The sequence below is a fragment of the Tripterygium wilfordii genome, chromosome 20, assembly GCF_013401445.1.
Source record: "Tripterygium wilfordii isolate XIE 37 chromosome 20, ASM1340144v1, whole genome shotgun sequence".
In the NCBI taxonomy this organism is placed as follows: domain Eukaryota; kingdom Viridiplantae; phylum Streptophyta; class Magnoliopsida; order Celastrales; family Celastraceae; genus Tripterygium; species Tripterygium wilfordii.
In genome coordinates this window covers 1461259-1478617 of record NC_052251.1, presented here as the reverse complement: position 1 = coordinate 1478617, position 17359 = coordinate 1461259, and the positions used below count along the sequence as shown (strand labels likewise).

General features: G+C 37.1%; 3 protein-coding genes across 15 annotated transcripts; 1 reads left to right on the top strand and 2 right to left on the bottom strand.

The window, feature by feature from the left end:
* Window positions 1-844: 844 nt before the first annotated feature.
* Window positions 845-3268, bottom strand: LOC119986653 (WAT1-related protein At5g47470-like). Of its 2 annotated transcripts, XM_038831293.1 has the most exons (8): window positions 3027-3268; window positions 2874-2939; window positions 2564-2680; window positions 2231-2471; window positions 1964-2125; window positions 1721-1872; window positions 1535-1626; window positions 845-1264 (listed from the first exon to the last, which is right to left on the bottom strand). In XM_038831293.1, exons 1-8 carry the CDS (start codon window positions 3224-3226, stop codon window positions 1236-1238), a joined length of 1059 nt encoding a protein of 352 aa, XP_038687221.1. In that variant the 5' UTR covers window positions 3227-3268; the 3' UTR covers window positions 845-1235. The 2 variants fall into 2 exon arrangements, with proteins under 2 accessions (XP_038687221.1, XP_038687220.1); XM_038831292.1 differs by lacking the exon at window positions 845-1264 and having other exon boundaries at window positions 1335-1626.
* Window positions 3269-4395: 1127 nt separating this feature from the next.
* Window positions 4396-7092, bottom strand: LOC119986654 (protein NONRESPONDING TO OXYLIPINS 2, mitochondrial-like). 12 transcript variants are annotated; one of them, XR_005465311.1, is made up of 5 exons: window positions 6775-7086; window positions 6506-6689; window positions 5898-5965; window positions 5195-5233; window positions 4396-4753 (listed from the first exon to the last, which is right to left on the bottom strand). XR_005465311.1 is itself a non-coding variant. In XM_038831294.1 (4 exons), exons 1-4 carry the CDS (start codon window positions 6951-6953, stop codon window positions 4728-4730), a joined length of 336 nt encoding a protein of 111 aa, XP_038687222.1. In that variant the 5' UTR covers window positions 6954-7092; the 3' UTR covers window positions 4396-4727. The 12 variants fall into 12 exon arrangements, 5 of the variants coding, with proteins under 5 accessions (XP_038687222.1, XP_038687226.1, XP_038687224.1 ...); XR_005465312.1 differs by having other exon boundaries at window positions 5222-5233; XR_005465316.1 differs by having other exon boundaries at window positions 6571-6689; window positions 6775-7083.
* Window positions 7093-10672: 3580 nt separating this feature from the next.
* Window positions 10673-17011, top strand: LOC119987480 (O-fucosyltransferase 29). Its single transcript, XM_038832403.1, has 9 exons — window positions 10673-11240; window positions 11752-11842; window positions 13160-13236; window positions 13476-13564; window positions 13674-13863; window positions 14002-14183; window positions 15263-15365; window positions 15790-16118; window positions 16285-17011. Exons 1-9 carry the CDS (start codon window positions 10947-10949, stop codon window positions 16613-16615), a joined length of 1686 nt encoding a protein of 561 aa, XP_038688331.1. The 5' UTR covers window positions 10673-10946; the 3' UTR covers window positions 16616-17011.
* Window positions 17012-17359: the final 348 nt, after the last annotated feature.

Below are 17359 nucleotides of genomic sequence, written 5' to 3'. Positions count from 1 at the left end.
AATTAGAGGGAGAGAGATGGCCCATCTACTGCCTTTTGGTTTTGGTAGAACTCAAGAGAGGCTAAGATGTTGAAGGAAATGGTTTTGGAACAGATGTATCCTCCATACTAGTTCTATCAGTAGCAGATCTGCTTTCGTTACTAACTATGGAGAAAGAAAGAGATGGAGTCAATTCTCCTTGATTTTATGACTTCGGTTTAAACCGAAACCAAACCGAACATTTCGGTTCGGTGTAATCCGGTTTCTATTGTATGTTCGGTTTGGTTCGGTGTGGTTAAAAGACAACCGAAAAAATTTGGTTTTGTCGGTTTCGGTTCCAACCCGAACCGAAAACCGAAACTTTCACCCCTAGTTGTCTGTTTCGCCCTCGAGGGGCGAAGCCAGGAAGTGATATTGGTGCGAACTAATATTAAAACAATTGGCCCCGTTTGGCAAGCCATATTTGCTAGCATATATTGCAGTTAGTAGAATATATGATAGTTATCAAACAAACAGCAATTTTCTAACACGAATATCTAGACAATATTGAGACAATATTATTGTCAAATGAAAATGGTGATGGGAGGGACAATTTTGAGACCATTTTGACTTTTATCCCCAATCTATCCTCTTTTATTAATTGTTATTTATATTTGCATTTCTTACAACTAAAATACATAATACCTCTATATGTAATTTGTCACATAATATTACCCAGTATATATGTTACCAACAGAAGTAGAACCAAACACTACCAACCATTTAGACAGCATATGTGTTACTATTATTGTCCAGCATATCTACTACCACAATATATGCTACCATATATACTACTATCAAAATTGTCTACCAAACGACCCAATATCAATTTTAGCTGCCCGAAAAAGCTGTTGGGGGGTTTGAAAATTGTTTAGGAAATACAACTTATCCTAAACACACAGAGAGAGGAGATTAATTAAAAAAAAACTGATAGAAATTAAGCACCAGTGCAAGCATAAGCTCACTTGACAGAGAAGAAATCAAAGAATGCTTTAAACTAATGATTTACACTGTGTTGCAGCAATCAGAGGTTTACTTGCTATGCTTAATGCATCGATCTTTCGACTGATTTTTGCTCGCGAGGTCTCAAAATTTGCTTATCATTAATGGAGGATGATTAGCAATTTTCTTTCTGGAAGTGTTGCTTGCCCCATATCCATATCCAAAAGGCCTGCTGCTCTAACATTCACTGCTGCTGCCAACACCAACTCAGTTGATCAACTGCCAAGCCTTTCATATGATGGCTCTGCAAGAACAGGAGAGCTTTTACTTTCCTCGACAAAATTTTCGCAGTTCGATTCTTACTCCATTAGTCATTTAACAAGAAACACAATATCTTGCAACAGCAGTCAGATTATTTATGCATGAATTTTGTACATGGAGGCAACTAGTTAATATTGAAGTTCATTTAGTTCTGGTTTTACCACATACAGGGTCTAATTACAATAAATCGAAGTACGAACCATGCTTATAAGCACATTTTAACTTAAGAGAGGCTTCTGTGCATCAAACTCACTTTCCAAGCCATCACCATTTGCATGATCCTCTCTTCCTTTAGCCCATAGCACAAAGTAGAGACCCGTAAACATTAAGAACATACCGGCTAGGCTGCACATTAAGAGAGCGAGTGATCAATCAATCAAATCCCAAGTCGATGATTTATATTAACCAAAGATTAACAGAATTGATATACTGATTATACCTTCCTATCTTAATGGTCTCTCCTAAGGTAATAGCAGAGAGAATGACCGAGATAACCGTTGCGATGGGGCTAAACATTGACACCAGCACTGGGCCCCTTTTCTTCATTGCCCATCCACTAAAACTTACTGATGCTCCACTTACCATTCCTCCCTATGCATTCAAAAATTCATCAAAGTTTGCATCAAATTCTCTGCATATATGATAGTAGTGCATTTAGTCCCAAATCATAGTGTATGTGTACCAGCAGAGAATAGCCAATGAGGGGTCCGATACTCGTAAGCGGCCAATTAATCTCCATCGAACGGTCTTGAAACATTTGAACCGTTGCAGTTATCAACACGCCAATGAAGGATGTTATGGCAGATATCGACACCGGTGCTGGAAAATCACCTAAAACTGCTGCCTGCATCCAGAAACATGTATACATTCACAGATACATAATTTGATAAGAATAGTACTGCTGCATAGGATAAATTCCTTCATGTTCTATAATCGTTTCAAAGTTTACCTGCAAGACAACATTGCTCGACAGGACAATAACAGCTGCCATGAGATACAAACAACCGATGATCTTTTGTCTGTCGAAGAGCGGATCCAGATGATGATGATGATCAGGGGATGTCATTCTTGCTTGTTTTATTGATGTAGTGCTGTGCATAAGGCTCATGGTGATGGCACCTACTACACAAAGTAATGTGCCTGCAATCTTGACTTTGCTGTATGTGCAACTTAGCTTAACTTTCTCGAACCTGCACCCGTCGAAACAAAATTAATTTTGATAATCTACAATTATATTGAATCCATACATACAATTTCTGTAGCAAATACAATGTTAAGGTACCTAAATGTCCAAGCAATGATAAAAATAAGTCCCGGCGCAAGATTGGGCATAGCTGTTGCCATTGCCGGTGAAGTTAGATTAATCCCCTCCAGAAATAGAGTTTGGAACAAGGTTACCCTTAAAAAAAGAGAAAAACAAGTTAGAATAAACCTCAATTTCTTGCAACGAATGTTCATGGAATTCCCATAATTTCAACAAGTTCTTTCAAACTTTTCACCAAATTATTTCAATTTTTCTCAAATTCTTTTGAAATATATCATTCTAGAATCGCAGATGGAATTATGCAGAAGTCTAATGTGAATTTTCTTACCCTCCAAAGGCTATCAAAACTAGCTGAATTACCAACTTTGAAGTCAATTGATTAGGCCATTTGCTCCTGCAACATATATGTGGAAACCATAGACAGATTAATTAAGCTACAGTTTCATATTATAGAAAACAGAGAGAAAAGAAAAGAAATTACCTTTCAAAACAAACAGCAAGAGGAGAGAGGATGAGGAAGGTAGCAAAAGTAGAGAAGATAACAATGGTGAAAGGTTTGAGGCCTAAAGACATCAAGTAACTCATCAAAACTGAGTTCCCAGCATATACAAATTGGTTCAATATCAAACCTCCTGTTATTAATACATCTTCCAGCTTCTCTCTTCTCGCATTCCAATCCATTTGAAAAATGGAAAATTATTGATAGAAGGATTTTTTTTTTGCTTCTTCAATCAACTTGTCCACCTACAAATCCTCCCATTGTATGTTTGATAAATGAAGCCTCTCTCTCTCTCTCTTTCTTTTTTTCTTTTCCTTTCCTGTTGTTTTCTTTCTTTCTTTCTTGGGAGCGTTTGGTTAGAAAGAAAGAGAAACACTCCCTAACACCTCCTCCATTGTTGTCCTGCTTTCACAGGTGTGCATGAAACAAAGCAGCACCTCTCATTCCCTCCTGTCTGTTTTTGGTTTTGTGATTTGTTTGGTGACAGTGGACATATAGCAAAACACAAATTATAGATATGGGCTGTTGCGAGTGAAATTAATGGGCTTTAATGTATTACCTATTGGGCTACACAATAATTGATTTCCATGGCCCAGACCTTATTTGTGTGGCTAGGAAAGTTCGCTGGTATCATGGACTCGTTTAGATGACTTCATCAACGCATTTGACTCCTGTTTATTTTTAGTTCATGCCATGCTGGTAGCTTTGGATTTTTTTATAGTAACCCAACATTTCAATAGCTAACGTTCAACCTAGTGCCACAAAGATAACTCAGAAATTTACACACACCATACCACTCAAGCAAATTACGAACACCAAACTCAATCATGTTATCTATTTGTTCAAATCTCACCTAATCATGTTGTTTACATACTAGTTTATAAGCTCTCCCAAACGCGCTAGTTTATAGGCCATAAAATAAGTTATTAGGTATCTGGTAATTATACGATTTAAAGCTGGGTTATAAGACAATGTATTAATTGCAAACATATAAACTCCAATAAGCTCTTATAAGGACCTTCTTTTAAGCCATAGCATATAGCTTATGCACCAACTTATTTTAGGCGTTTAGTTGGATGCGAGGGCAAAGTTTATAAGCTAGCTCATAAGCTCCCTGAATAATTTCAGTTATGCTCTGTATACACTTATGGTGCAACTCCAGATCACGTTATAAACAATCTGATTGTGTAGACAAAACAAATATCAAAGAATTTGACAGAGATTTGAATATTCATCACTGGACATCAGGAGGAAAAAAAACCCACCATCAGCAGGATTAAACTCTGGCGATCAGGAAATGCCATACGTAACTCCAAGTGAGAACAACTATAATCAAAGGACTAAAGGGTCGGCCGATGAGGCAAACTAACATTAGCTATATAAGAACCTTAATCAGGTTGCGTTAAGCGTCGAAAATATGCAGTATGCATTGAATAATGGGAAACAATAAAAATGACAACTAGTAGCGCAGTAATAACAAGACTACAAGAGCAGTTCATTATTTTCCATCTATTTTATCAGGGAAAAAATCACCTAAAATAAACCGGCTTCAATTTAGCTTCACTGCTTTGGAGGTTCAAGTACTTATAAATTGACAGGATTGTCAGGAGTAACAGATAAAAGAACCTTGCTTCTCCAGTCACCTGAAAATGATTTCTCCTCTAGGTGATTGCCGGCAGTAAGTCACCTTGGAACGGACAGACCAAGCTCTAAATCAATAACACCAACGACTCAAATTAGTAATATAAACGAGCAGAAAAAATTTTTATATAAGACAAGCTGAAACCAATAATCACATGATGCAGAAGTATAGGGTAGCAGAAACCTAATCTGGATTATCGATAAAAGTATAAAACTCATTCTCTCAATGCCAAATCAACAAATTCTGGTCGTGAATTGATGGCTAATATTATTTGGATTACTTTCTCCCGGTTTAACGAACAACTACAACTTTCTCCCAAAGTCTCAATGGGTTAATGTATAATAGCTCTTAAGCTGCTTCGAGAATAAAGATGAGAGATGGTCCTAGGTTTATGTCTTATCAAGGAAAACGAAACTGACTCGGAGCCACGAAATGACTATCAACTAAAGTTGTTTTCATGTTGTCCAAGTTCAATCCATAAAGACTGAAGTACGATGAAAGGGCCCACCTCCAAAACAGCAAATGTCTCACGTACCATCAACTCCATCTGGGAAAAGGAGCAGTTCTGTTACCACAGCATTCTTAATTATCTATAAATATATATTCTATCTGAAAATATTTTTAAAACATCGTAGCTTCAAAAGTATTATCAAAGTCATTCCATAAGTTTTTCCAGTCATGTTAATCCTTTAAAATTGTTCAATTCATTTCCCTTATCATTTTTTGAAGTTTCACTATGGCGAAATACGCACTGATTACACTAATTCTCACTAACATGATAGACTGTTTGATTAACAAAACCTAACACATAGCTGTAATAGGAAGTCGTAAGGACTACAGTAGACTGAAAGCTAAGCCAAATAGAAGCTGCTGAAAAAAACGTACATCATAACCTACACAACACCACAATAAGACATGGAAACAAGCAATTCGATTTGCATGTCAAGCTAAAGCAATGAAGAAAGTTAACTTTATCTTAAACTTTCATGTAGGAAACACGCTGCTTCCATGAAATTAAATGATATCTTTGACAAGTTATGCAAAATTCTTCCAAGAAATTTCAAGAATACAATATTACTAAGGAAACACAACAGAAGCCTCCATTCCAACATGACTAAGAATTTCTAAGACTACAAAAAAGAGAACTTAGAATCTCATAATTGACAACATCCAACTACTTAATGTTTCCATCCCAAAAATAAAAATCATACTTGACAATGATGCAGCCATAATTGACAGGTCCTGTATATTCCCAGTTTATTCTTTCCCTATTATGTGCCTGCAGTAACCAAATATTCCAGTCAGATGGTATCACAAAGCACTCATACCTGATGTATACGATTAAATACCCCCACTTTGTATTTAAGTCAAAAAATTCAACTTGAATCTATGAGCTCTTTTACAAAAACAACTTGACATGAAGTAGGTCAATGTCCCAATGTGTCCTTGAAGCAAAAATTCGCCTGGTGGTAATGTGAATTTATCCCCAAATCTAAAGGTAATGATAAATGTGAACTTTTTAGTTATTTAGTTATTAATCTAACACTGACCATCAGTATAAAAATTCTGGTTCAAACAGGTTCAACTGTGCGTTAGCATCGATAATACAACTTACTATCAACAAACACAATCACTGGTGAAATTCGGGATCTTTAGATCAATAACAAGGAATCAAATTAAATTAACAAAGAAGTAGCCCAATCCACAAATAATGAACACAATTAGCAGCAAAAATAGGTATCTTTGAATCAAAAGAGAGGACTTGAACAGCTCATAAACAAATTAAGTTAATTGGGGTGAAGCCAAAGTTGAGACTCACACTCAAAACAAAGAGTGCAATAAAACGGTATTATTAGAGCCCGGGAGAGGTGCAGCAGAGTGTACCCTGTGAAAGCGAACGGCAACTCCTCGACGTTGTACTCAGGCACGATGTCATCCTCGCCGTCGCCACTGCACTGTGTAGCGGCAACATAGATGCCATGCATCCCAGCTCGCACGGAGTCCTACACCAAAACAAAAAAACTTCAAATTTAATTGGGAAAAACAAAATTCAAAATTTGATACGCATAATTGCCCAGAGATAAAGACCTGGAGAAGGAGAGTCGGCGAAGAGGAGAAGCGGATGAAAGAGGGCTTCGAGAGGATGAGGGCATTGGGGGAGATCCGGCGAGCGAGGATTTGGGAACATTAGATCTAAGAGCGGATTTGATAGACGGCAGAGATGATCTGTTGATGATGGCTCTGGCTCTGCTGCAACACGATGCCATGGAAGCAAAATTAAGAGGAATGAGTCGACGTAGTTTGCCTATGGAGAAGCAAACGGGATTTCAGAACGCAAGGGTTTAGGGTTTTGGGCACAAGACTGCACAACAAAGGAGATGAGATGGAGTGAGGGAGTGGGATTTTTCATGGGCTGGGCCAAAATGTGATTGGGCTGAATTTGGGCTAATGTAAGGGGAGTCCGAACCATTAGGCTTTATTTAGTTTGGGCTAACTGGCTAAGTGCCCGTTTGCTTAGATCCAGCCCAAAGCTTGGGGCTTGCCGGCCCTTTTTGAGCATGAATTGCTGGAGCTCGATCTCTGTACCCAGAGTCTGCCCATCGCAGATTCCTATGAATCCTCTGATCAATTCGGAAAACCAGAGCCACTGAGCCAGCACGGGATTTCTATATATGTGTTTTTTTTTTTCCACAAAAATGTACATATCCACGTCGGTTAGACAAGTGTCTACGGAGTAGTATATATGTGCAAGCTACCTACAAACTATCATTCAGACCTTTCCCTAAACTTAATGATTCGGGCTGTGGTCTAGTTGTTGGGATTGGGATGAACAAACCAATAAGAGTAGAGAATTAATTTTTAGCATTATATTCAGTCAAAATTTAACAGCTATGACTGAGCAGATGGTCCCATACATTTACTCAATACATCATCAAGTAAAACTGAAGTAGGTACACCCAAACCATTAGTTAGAGTGATAAATGATGATGTTCGAATTCCTCTTCCCCGTTGAAAAAAAAATGGAGGTAAGTGATTCATGATTGGGTGTGACAGAACAATTATCATGAGACACTTTCACCTAAATCCGCATATTTTCTTATCCAATTCGGCTACTGCATTAAATCCTTCCCGAACAAGTTTATATAATCATTAAATATGTAAATATGATTGGGTCCGCACGCACAGAAATTTCTCACTTAACGACAAGATAAATTGGACCAACACCCAATGCGTGACCGCAAAAAGTTCAAATCTAACGGATAATACACGTGTTGTCCGCAAGATTTAGTTGGCCATGCAATCTCTACTTGGAATGACAGCAAGGCCAAATCATATTTAGATAAACATACGTAAGATTATATTTTCACTTTCATGAAAAAAATTCATGCACACGTCGGTCCTTAGCTCAGTTGGTTAATCATTTGTGCATTTCTGTCCATGGTACATGATTTGAATCTTGCAGTTTAGTTAGCCATTTGTGCATTTCTGCCCACAATACAAGATTCGAATTCCTGCATACAGTAAACTGAAAAAATTTCATGCATGAACTAGGTCAGTCTTTATATCACCACACAAAGAGCTTATTGATACGTATATATAGACTCGGAAGATCTTAAATTTGATTGTTATTGAGAGCAATATCTTTGTGATAATGTGTTGGACTTTGAAACAACTTAGCCGAGATCGTAAGAGAAAAACTTGGTATAGCGGGGTAAGAACATGCACAAACAAAGACAAAAGAGTACTAGCATAAAGTAGACCCAAAAAAAAAAAAAAAGTGGAGAAAATGTTTCAGTTGAACTAAATTAGTGGAAATAAGAATTTTTCCAGTCATGACCAAGAACTGTAGAAGGTCACTGTTTGATGATTAAAGACAATCCATAAATAATAATCATCACTAATAAATACCCAACACATCGTTTTTTAATGTATATCTGTCATAATCTTTTTGGTCAATTTAGTTTATATATAACATGAAGTAATCATAATATTTATATGTGTGTGTGTGTGTCCACTTGCTTTCTTTTTCAAAATTAAGAAAGAAAAATCAACCTCAAGAGAAGATGATGCAAGATGGTAGATATATATATAAATATACACTGGAAAAAATGTGAATTAGTTATAGGACCACTATGTAACGCACATTTGATTTTTGGGAAAAAAATGTACATCATATCATGTTAAAAATTCAAAATCAAACATATCAACATGCTGACTTAACATGTTGACCGTTAAACAAAGATTTTCCATGTGGGTAATAATATACCAACGTGGATTTCTTTATTTTTCCCCCCTAAATTTGCAAAGGTGATCCACCAACTGCAAGACACATGTAGTTATCGTTAAATCAACAAAACAAAGAAAGTAATGTTCCATCAGTTGCATTCAGTTGGCACTTTGGATTACCACTAGTGCGTCTTCCAATTTCACAATCACTATTATCCTCATATAACAAGATGTCTTCATCGTTGACTCATAAAACTAATTTCAACTCTTCATCATTGTTATCATCTTCTCCACCTACATCCTCTCCAACAGGAACCTCCACAAAGTCATCTTCCACATCAATATCATCTTCTCCATCAGCATCACCCAATGCTTGATCAACACCCTCCACAATCCCATCATTTGTCTCCAAACTAGCCATAAATGAGTCCAACATCTCATCATCATCATCATCCAAAGTCACTACACCACTGAAACCAATATTTTTCCCACACTTTTCAATTTGTTACATGCTTTGATCATCGGTCTCCTTGGAACAAAAATTTCCTTTGTCCATAGTACCTAATTGACATATTGAATCGAATACTTCAACAAAATATTAAGTGCATTCGAAAAATCGAGAAGAAATAGCACATTCGAAAAAGATCGATAACAGAAAGCGTTAGGGTGGGTTAGAAAGCGTCAGGCTTTACACGAAGCGCGGCCAAAAACTGGAAAAATGGCTTATTTTAGAACAACAAACATCAAACGAGAGCATGTTCAAAAGAATCTAACAATTACCCACACATTGAAGTTTGCGATTTTGTGTGAAAAATAACTCACAAATCGAAACATACCCAATAAGCCAGGATGAAGCTTCAATGGCTAGAATCATGAAAGATGAAGCAGAATCAAGAATTAGCCTGTAGGAAGCTTCGATGACTTGTATGGTGGCTCAAATCGCAGCACAATCTAGGATTTCGATGTGAGAGGAATAGAAGTTTCGATTCTGTGAGAGGAATAGAAGTTTGCGATTTGAGCCACTCATAAATTTTAGGTCTCACATTAACGTCGTTTGTTACATTTGTAACTCCATTTGACACATCATTAGAACTTAACGGTCAATTTGCCAAGTCAACATTTTGACAACCCAAAATTGCCTAAATTTGACTGGGTGACCTATTTAGAATAAATTAAACATTGAAGGATTAAATTGACACAATTTGACTTTCAATGACTAAATTGAAACAATGACCATCTTTCAGGGACCAAATGTTGTATTAACCCCCACCCCAAACCAAATCTCATACCCCAACCCATTTATTCACTCCTCGTTCCTTGTTAAGGAGAGTTTGAATGGAATTGGAGAGGAATTAGATTACACATTTTGAATTAAGAGACTATCTTAGATGATGGATTTTGAAAATTTGAGAGTTCAAATTTGTTGAGGTAGTAATTTGATAAATCTTCCTTTGGTAATTTCATAATTTGAATAAAATTTTGAAGTGTAAAGGTAAAAAAGAAGTCCGAGATTTCTTTTTTTGAAATATGATTGAGAAATATGTTTTGAAATATAATTGATAAATATGCTTTGACATATGTCAAACTTAGTCGATTGTCAATCGAATCACCTCTCCTAAAGAAATACAGTTAACGGAAACGTGGTTAAATTAGTTCTCTCATTAATGGAAACGCCGTTAAACTAGTTAACTCAATTCCCGACTAACCGACATGTAAGAATAATTAATTAATTAAATCATCTAATTGCCTTCCCTTTCACAGTTTCACACTCCCTTCTCCCTCCACCCATGCTCCTCTGAAGAACCTCCATCGTCTTTCACTTTTCAAAAACTTGTACACAGTTCTCTCGTTCAAACCCTAACTCAGGGTTTTTTGGTCCTCATTGCTCGCATTATTTACTCTGATACTCCTCTCTGTTTGTACCAGTGACTTAGTCAGACGTCTAATTGCATTTTGGAGAGCTGAATTGGTCGACTGAGGCATGGGATTTGCGTGAAATAGGGGATGTTGTCGGGGAAAGAGGTGGAATCTAGATGGGAGTGGCCAAGTCGTGGAGATTCAGCTTGATATCGGCGAACCTGGCGCTGTTACAGCAGCAAAACGGATACAAAAACGGGGGCAGTAACAAGCAAAATGTATGTTGGAGGTGGAAGTGGCGGTGGAGATCTTCATCGTCGCATTTGCAGAGGAGGAAGATCTCATGGCCGCTGGTCTGTGGATTGATGCTGTTTGTTTTGGGCTTGATTTCGCTATTCACAGGCCACTTGGCCTCTGATCTCGAGTGGTACTCACCGGGAATAGTCAAGCGCAGCATATTCCCAATATCGGTAAATCGGCTTGAAATTTTTGCGCTCTTTTTGGTTTTTGCTGTAAATTGTAATGATCAGGCGTATGAAGCACGGAAATTGAACGCGTTACCATAGGAAAGTTGTGATACCAAAAAAAATCCATTCGTGTAAGTCGGGTAAATTTGCAGAGTGAGCGCTAAAATGCGCTAAAATAGTTTGCAGTCCTGTTTTCACATTTTTGTATGCCTTCCTGCCTCCCGTATTGCCAATATGTCCTACTTTAATCATCATTGTCATCATCAACATCACGTTACTTGTCTTACTCCATCAACTGCCATGTTTATAATGGATTCTTGAGGTGTACATGTGGCCCATTGGTAGTGTTGTAGGTTGTAACCTAGATGTCACATATTCAATTTCTGAAAAGAGTCTCCACATATTATGTGGGCTAAGGTCTACATACATCCTGCTTATCCCGACCCCGCCTAGTGTTTGTAGCATTGTGCACGAAAGTTGTTTACTTTTTTTGTATCTTGATGTGAACATGTAGGATGGAGCTCGTCGTGAGTCAATTGATATTTGGAAATCAAAGTACTCAAAGCACTTCTATGCTTGCAGTGAAAGAGGCCCCCGTTTTGCACGTAAGTCAGTTTACTACATTTTTGTTTTGGTTTCTTTGGGGGATATGTGCTCTAGCCGGATGCCCGGATCCTTAAGCTATATCTACCATGTTGGCTTACAAATTATGCAACGGATGCATCATAATACGTTTCATAATATGTTCAGTGTTCCAATGAAATATTTAAAATCAGGGCAACATCGAAGTGTCTTTTAAAGCACTAATGATTTTATATTGCATGATGTTGCCACTTTGCTGCAGTGTATATTATTGTCAGTGTAAAGTTTATCTGTTGGCCTTCCAATGATTGTTCTTACATCAATCTACCTTAACGTCTCTTTGATCAGCTTGAAACCTTGTCATTGTTGCTTTGCCGTCTAAAGATTCTAAGAAATTGAAGCACAAACTCTTTACTACTTAGACCTGATACCCAGGTTTCTTCTTGCTCATTTTCCTTTTTAGAAATGAATAAAGAAAAGAAAAATGAGGAAGTGACTGGAGGAAGTTTACATCTCTCTACCCCGATAATGTCCCTTTCAAATTGCACTGGATTTAGAGTCTTTTAATTGGGAAAATCGGTTTTGCATTATGTTAAGACATACTTGTTTCTTTTATACCAGTCAATTTTTAGGATTGTGCCATATCTTAATTACCATAAATAATTTACAGAAACAATCCGCTTAATGGTCCCTCTTATTTGTTAATTATTCCTTGTCCTACAGTCCTACCATCTTAAAGAGTTGTATCAACTCTCCATACTGGCATTTATTGAATTATGGTGCTGTTATTCCTGTTCAAGTGCACCATTGTTTTCACGCGGCAACGACATTCTCACTATGCTCATTCTATTCCAAAATGATATGCTTTAGAAATCTCAATTATGAAAGTGTACACCAAACACATAATATGAATGTAGAAACATTTTTTAAACTCCCTCTACTTTTAATTTTGCAACCTTAGGAAGACTTGAACCCTGCACCATGTGCAGTTATAGACCATCCTTGTCATTTCCATCCAGGCTAGGTGCTTGTGTCTCGGATTTCAGTTTGTGGTGGTTCCAGCTGAGTTATATGTGTAAATTTCTTGAGGTTTCATCATGTAAGGCTTTGGGACTGGATTTTTTGTTCCCCCCGAATTTCTGAAGATTTGGAATGAGAATAAGGGTATAAACTATGTAGATAAAATCCAATGGAAGGTCCTTAGCATTGTTATTTATGTATTTGCAATTCCTTTTTGGGCCAATGTCTTTGCAATTCAAATAGTTTCTTTAACAGTGAGGGAAAATGCTGGCATGGTTCATTGTATTTCTCTTCCTAATGATTCTTCTTTTGTTGTCTAGCTGCTGTGCGTGAACGATCATCAAATGGCTATTTGCTGATTGGAACAAGTGGAGGGCTGAACCAACAAAGAACCGGAGTGAGTGAAATGATCTTTTTGTCAAGTACATTTTTGAGAAAAGGAAAACACAAAAGAGAATACAGCATAAAATACAAAAAAACTGGGTAACTTCTGGCGATTGCATCAGTCTTGCTAAAACTTCCTTGGACCAATCAGCTTTGGCTAGGCTTGATTTAGGGGAACCAATCATGCTTGTACCATGCAGTGACTAGTGAGTTAGTTTGTATATTTGGAGTTCACTTATTTCATACACACAGATAACAGATGCGGTAGTTGTGGCAAGGATACTTAATGCTACATTAGTTGTACCAGAGTTGGATCATCATTCCTATTGGAAGGATGACAGGTAAGTCGAGATTCTATTGGCAAAGAAATTTGTATATATAGTTGTTATGGTGCTTATCAATAATTTTGAAAGTTTGTATCTTAGCAACAACACAATGCTTGACATGCAGCGACTTTGTCAACATATTTGATGTTGATTGGTTCATTGCATCCCTTGCAAAAGATGTGACCACAGTCAAAAGAGTTCCTGATAAAGTCATGCGATCAATGGATAAACCTCCATACAGCATGCGTGTCCCAAGAAAATCATCCCCTGAATATTACATTGATCAAGTTCTGCCAGTACTATTGAGAAGACAAGTAAGACATTTTGCTCGATTTGTACATTTTGTTCTTTTGTTATAAACCTAATATTTGTTGTTATGAAGACAAAAGTGATTTTCATGATGAGAAGTAATGAAAGGCTAAAAATTGTCTTTGAATTTTGAAATATCTCAGGTTGTGCAGTTGACTAAGTTTGATTTCAGACTTGCAAATGATCTTGATAAAGACCTGCAGAAGCTGCGTTGCCGTGTTAACTACCATGCATTAAGATTTAGAAAGCCCATAAGAGTACTTGGTCAGAGACTAGTCATGAGTATGCGACAGATGGCCAAACGTTACATTGCAGTTCACTTGAGGTTTGTCCCTACTGGGTACTCCTACTAGTCGAAAGTATAGAATTATAGTGGTAAAATTTAATTTACATGTGAAGCAATTTCTTTGAGTAAGTAGAGTGCAATCGTTCATATTGAACAAGGTCCATGTTTGGTTATGCCTTGTCTCTTCTAGTACCTTTGACATTGTTACGTGAAATTTGGAAGTAAGCTTCTGTAATAATTATAACAAGTATTTATTTTCTTTCCTAGGTGGTAATTAAGTAATTACTGATACCAATTACGGTTGATGGATCTTGAGAATTCATTTTTGGATTTAGTCTAAATGTTACCGCATTGCATTCGAAGAACCCTTATTATTTTTTGGGATTCAATGAAGTTTGTACTTTATTAGCTGCCGATATCCTTTCATAGATTATCAGATTTTGGTGGCATGAGGTGCAAATTTTTCTTGAATAAAGTTAGGACATTTGCAATTAATGAATAAGCGTTAAACTTGCTGAAAGAATGTGGACCCTGTTAACCTGTTTAGCCCTTGCTACAGGATTTTCCTTTAAATAACTAATTTCCAGCATTTTGTACACCGAGAGGAGGTAAGATAATTTCCATCATTTTATTTTTTGAAATGTGGAGCTTCTGGACAAGGCAAATAAAATATTGTCATTGATGGATGTGCTAGTTCAACTTATTTGGAGAGATCATTTTTCCTTGTATTGGGTACTCACCTGTGTATGTATGTGTTTCCTTTGCATGCCTATGCCTAAAATTTTGCTTTTATATCAAACATTGCCCAAAATTATTTCCGTACTTCCATTGTGCTACCATGCATTTTTCTCCTCTGTATTTTAATTGCGTCTTGCTTACACATAATTAGTATGACCCTCATCTCTGCTTCAAGTTACCAAGAAGTCAAACTGCAGTAGTATGATTTTATTCATAAACTAGTTCTTTACCACACAGTCATTATTTTTTTGTACTTCAAACTAATAGAGCTAAACACACACCAATACACCATTATGGATAAACATATGTACATGTTAATTGATTTTTACCCTTGTTTGTCTGGATTTCTTTAGTTGTGGCTAAAGCTGTTACCATTGCAGGTTTGAACCCGATATGCTAGCATTTTCGGGATGTTACTATGGTGGCGGTGATAAAGAGAGATACGAGCTTGGGGAAATAAGAAAAAGATGGGCAACATTACCAGTGAGAATTGCCATCCCTTAATACTGATATTAATATTTAGGATTTTTTTCCCTAGTTTATTGTATGTTAGAATATAAATGTATAAAAGAAACAGGAGCTTGTGGCCTAATAGAGCCAACTCTTTCGATCCCCTCCCTCTCAAAAAATTAAGAATATAACGCCATAACTTATCGAAACAATGAAGTGTATAATCTTTCTAAAGCGATTTCGTTTAGCATGCTTACTTGCACTCGTTCTGAAAAACAAGCTCCCTATTGTTTGCCAATTAGAAATACACAAGCACCAGGCTTTTCAAGACGGGTACAAATACTATTTTTGAATGATGAGTTGGGTACATCTATGCTGTCCGTTTTGATATTTGAAGTAAAAACGTTGTTTCCTCAATATTTATGCTGGATTTTTTTGAACGAAAAATATTATACAGGATTTAAGCGCTGATGGAGAGAGAAAGCGAGGGAAATGTCCGCTTACTCCTGAAGAGGTGGGATTAATGCTGAGGGCACTTGGTTTCACAAATGATACATTCCTCTACGTTGCATCTGGTGAAATCTATGGAGGAGAAAGGACTCTACGACCCCTCAGAGAACTCTTCCCCAACTTCTATACAAAGGAAATGCTCGTTAATGAAGAACTGAAACCTTTTCTATCTTACTCTTCACGCCTAGCTGCCATTGACTACATTGTCTGTGATGAGAGTGATGTTTTTGTCACTAATAATAATGGAAATATGGCCAAGATTCTTGCAGGTCGAAGGTGAGCAATCTTTTCCACTTTTGCTTTTAGTTTGTCCTTGCTTTAGTTGAAGCTATTCTTATTTCATCGAGAAGGATTAGTTCAGATGGCATGTTTTCAGTATTTAGGGTTAACTAGTCTTATTCCTTTCTGATAATTTTTGCGGTTATCATGTCATTGACTGAAGGAGGTACATGGGCCACAAGAGGACAATCAGACCCAATGCAAAAAGGCTCAGTGCATTGTTTATGGCAAGGGACCAGATGGATTGGGATACATTTGCTAAAAAGGTTAAATCAGGCCAGAGAGGATTCATGGGAGAGCCAGATGAAATTAGGCCAGGACGAGGTGAGTTTCATGAGTATCCACATCCATGTATCTGCAAGAAACCATTCAGCAATGAAGGAGATCGCTTCACCAAAGGCAAAAGGAGCGTGCAAAGACTGAAGAAGGGAAGCAAGAGCAAGGCACTAATATCTGAAGAATATAACGAAGCTGACGAGTTATTTGCAGACTAAAATTAATTTGGCGTAAAATTAAGACGGTGAAGGATGACATGGAACCGGTAATTTATTTTATCCGAGATTGAGATGAGAATTAGTTCACCAGCATGACCTCGCATTGTTGCAGCAGAAAAGTCTGAACAGCCTGTGTTTAAAGCTGAAGCCTGCTCAAATATGGCATCCGTTAAGTACCTCCGGCTGGCAACGATTAATTAGCATATGTACAGGTGATAGGCAACCTTATGCTTTATGAATGTTCATAAATACTTTTGGTAAGCGGCATTGAGGTTCTTTCATGAGTAGATATAGGCTCAATCCAACTTTACTTTTCTATTTTTCTCCCTTTCTCCGTCTATGCATGCACAAGACTGGCAAAAGACGCAATTTGCCTACTTGAGTTTTTTCTCTTTTGTTTTATAGCTCTCTTTTTTATTAGGAGGCAACGCCGAAGGATCAAGACTAGCATGATATTGAGCCATGTGTCTAATTATTTACATTGGAAAGGGCACTATATAATCTCCTTACTGCAAAACCTGATATAGTGCAATGCCCAAATACATGCAACTAAATCAAGTAGCACATGTTGAACAATTATGTTCCACAGAAAGCAGCCAATATGAAAATATAAATAAAATGTTAACCAATTCTGAACAAGCCCCTAAACAAAGATCAACTGGATCTTTTAGGATCCCTTTAGTTTGTTCTTTCTTTTCCTTGAAAAACGAAAACCAAAAAATAAAAAACAAAAAGAAGTCTACT

Coding starts and splice junctions, on each gene's coding strand:
- LOC119986653 (XM_038831292.1), bottom strand. CDS start 3,226: ATGGATTGGAATGCGAGAAGAGAGAAGCTGGAAGATGTATTAATAACA. Junction 2,940..3,026: donor CTTGCTGTTTGTTTTGAAAG/GTAATTTCTTTT, acceptor TATATGTTGCAG/GAGCAAATGGCCTAATCAAT. Junction 2,126..2,230: donor CGAGCAATGTTGTCTTGCAG/GTAAACTTTGAA, acceptor TTCTGGATGCAG/GCAGCAGTTTTAGGTGATTT.
- LOC119986654 (XM_038831294.1), bottom strand. CDS start 6,953: ATGGCATCGTGTTGCAGCAGAGCCAGAGCCATCATCAACAGATCATCT. Junction 6,690..6,774: donor CGCCGACTCTCCTTCTCCAG/GTCTTTATCTCT, acceptor GTTTTGGTGTAG/GACTCCGTGCGAGCTGGGAT.
- LOC119987480 (XM_038832403.1), top strand. CDS start 10,947: ATGGGAGTGGCCAAGTCGTGGAGATTCAGCTTGATATCGGCGAACCTG. Junction 11,241..11,751: donor GCAGCATATTCCCAATATCG/GTAAATCGGCTT, acceptor GTGAACATGTAG/GATGGAGCTCGTCGTGAGTC. Junction 15,366..15,789: donor AAAGATGGGCAACATTACCA/GTGAGAATTGCC, acceptor AATATTATACAG/GATTTAAGCGCTGATGGAGA.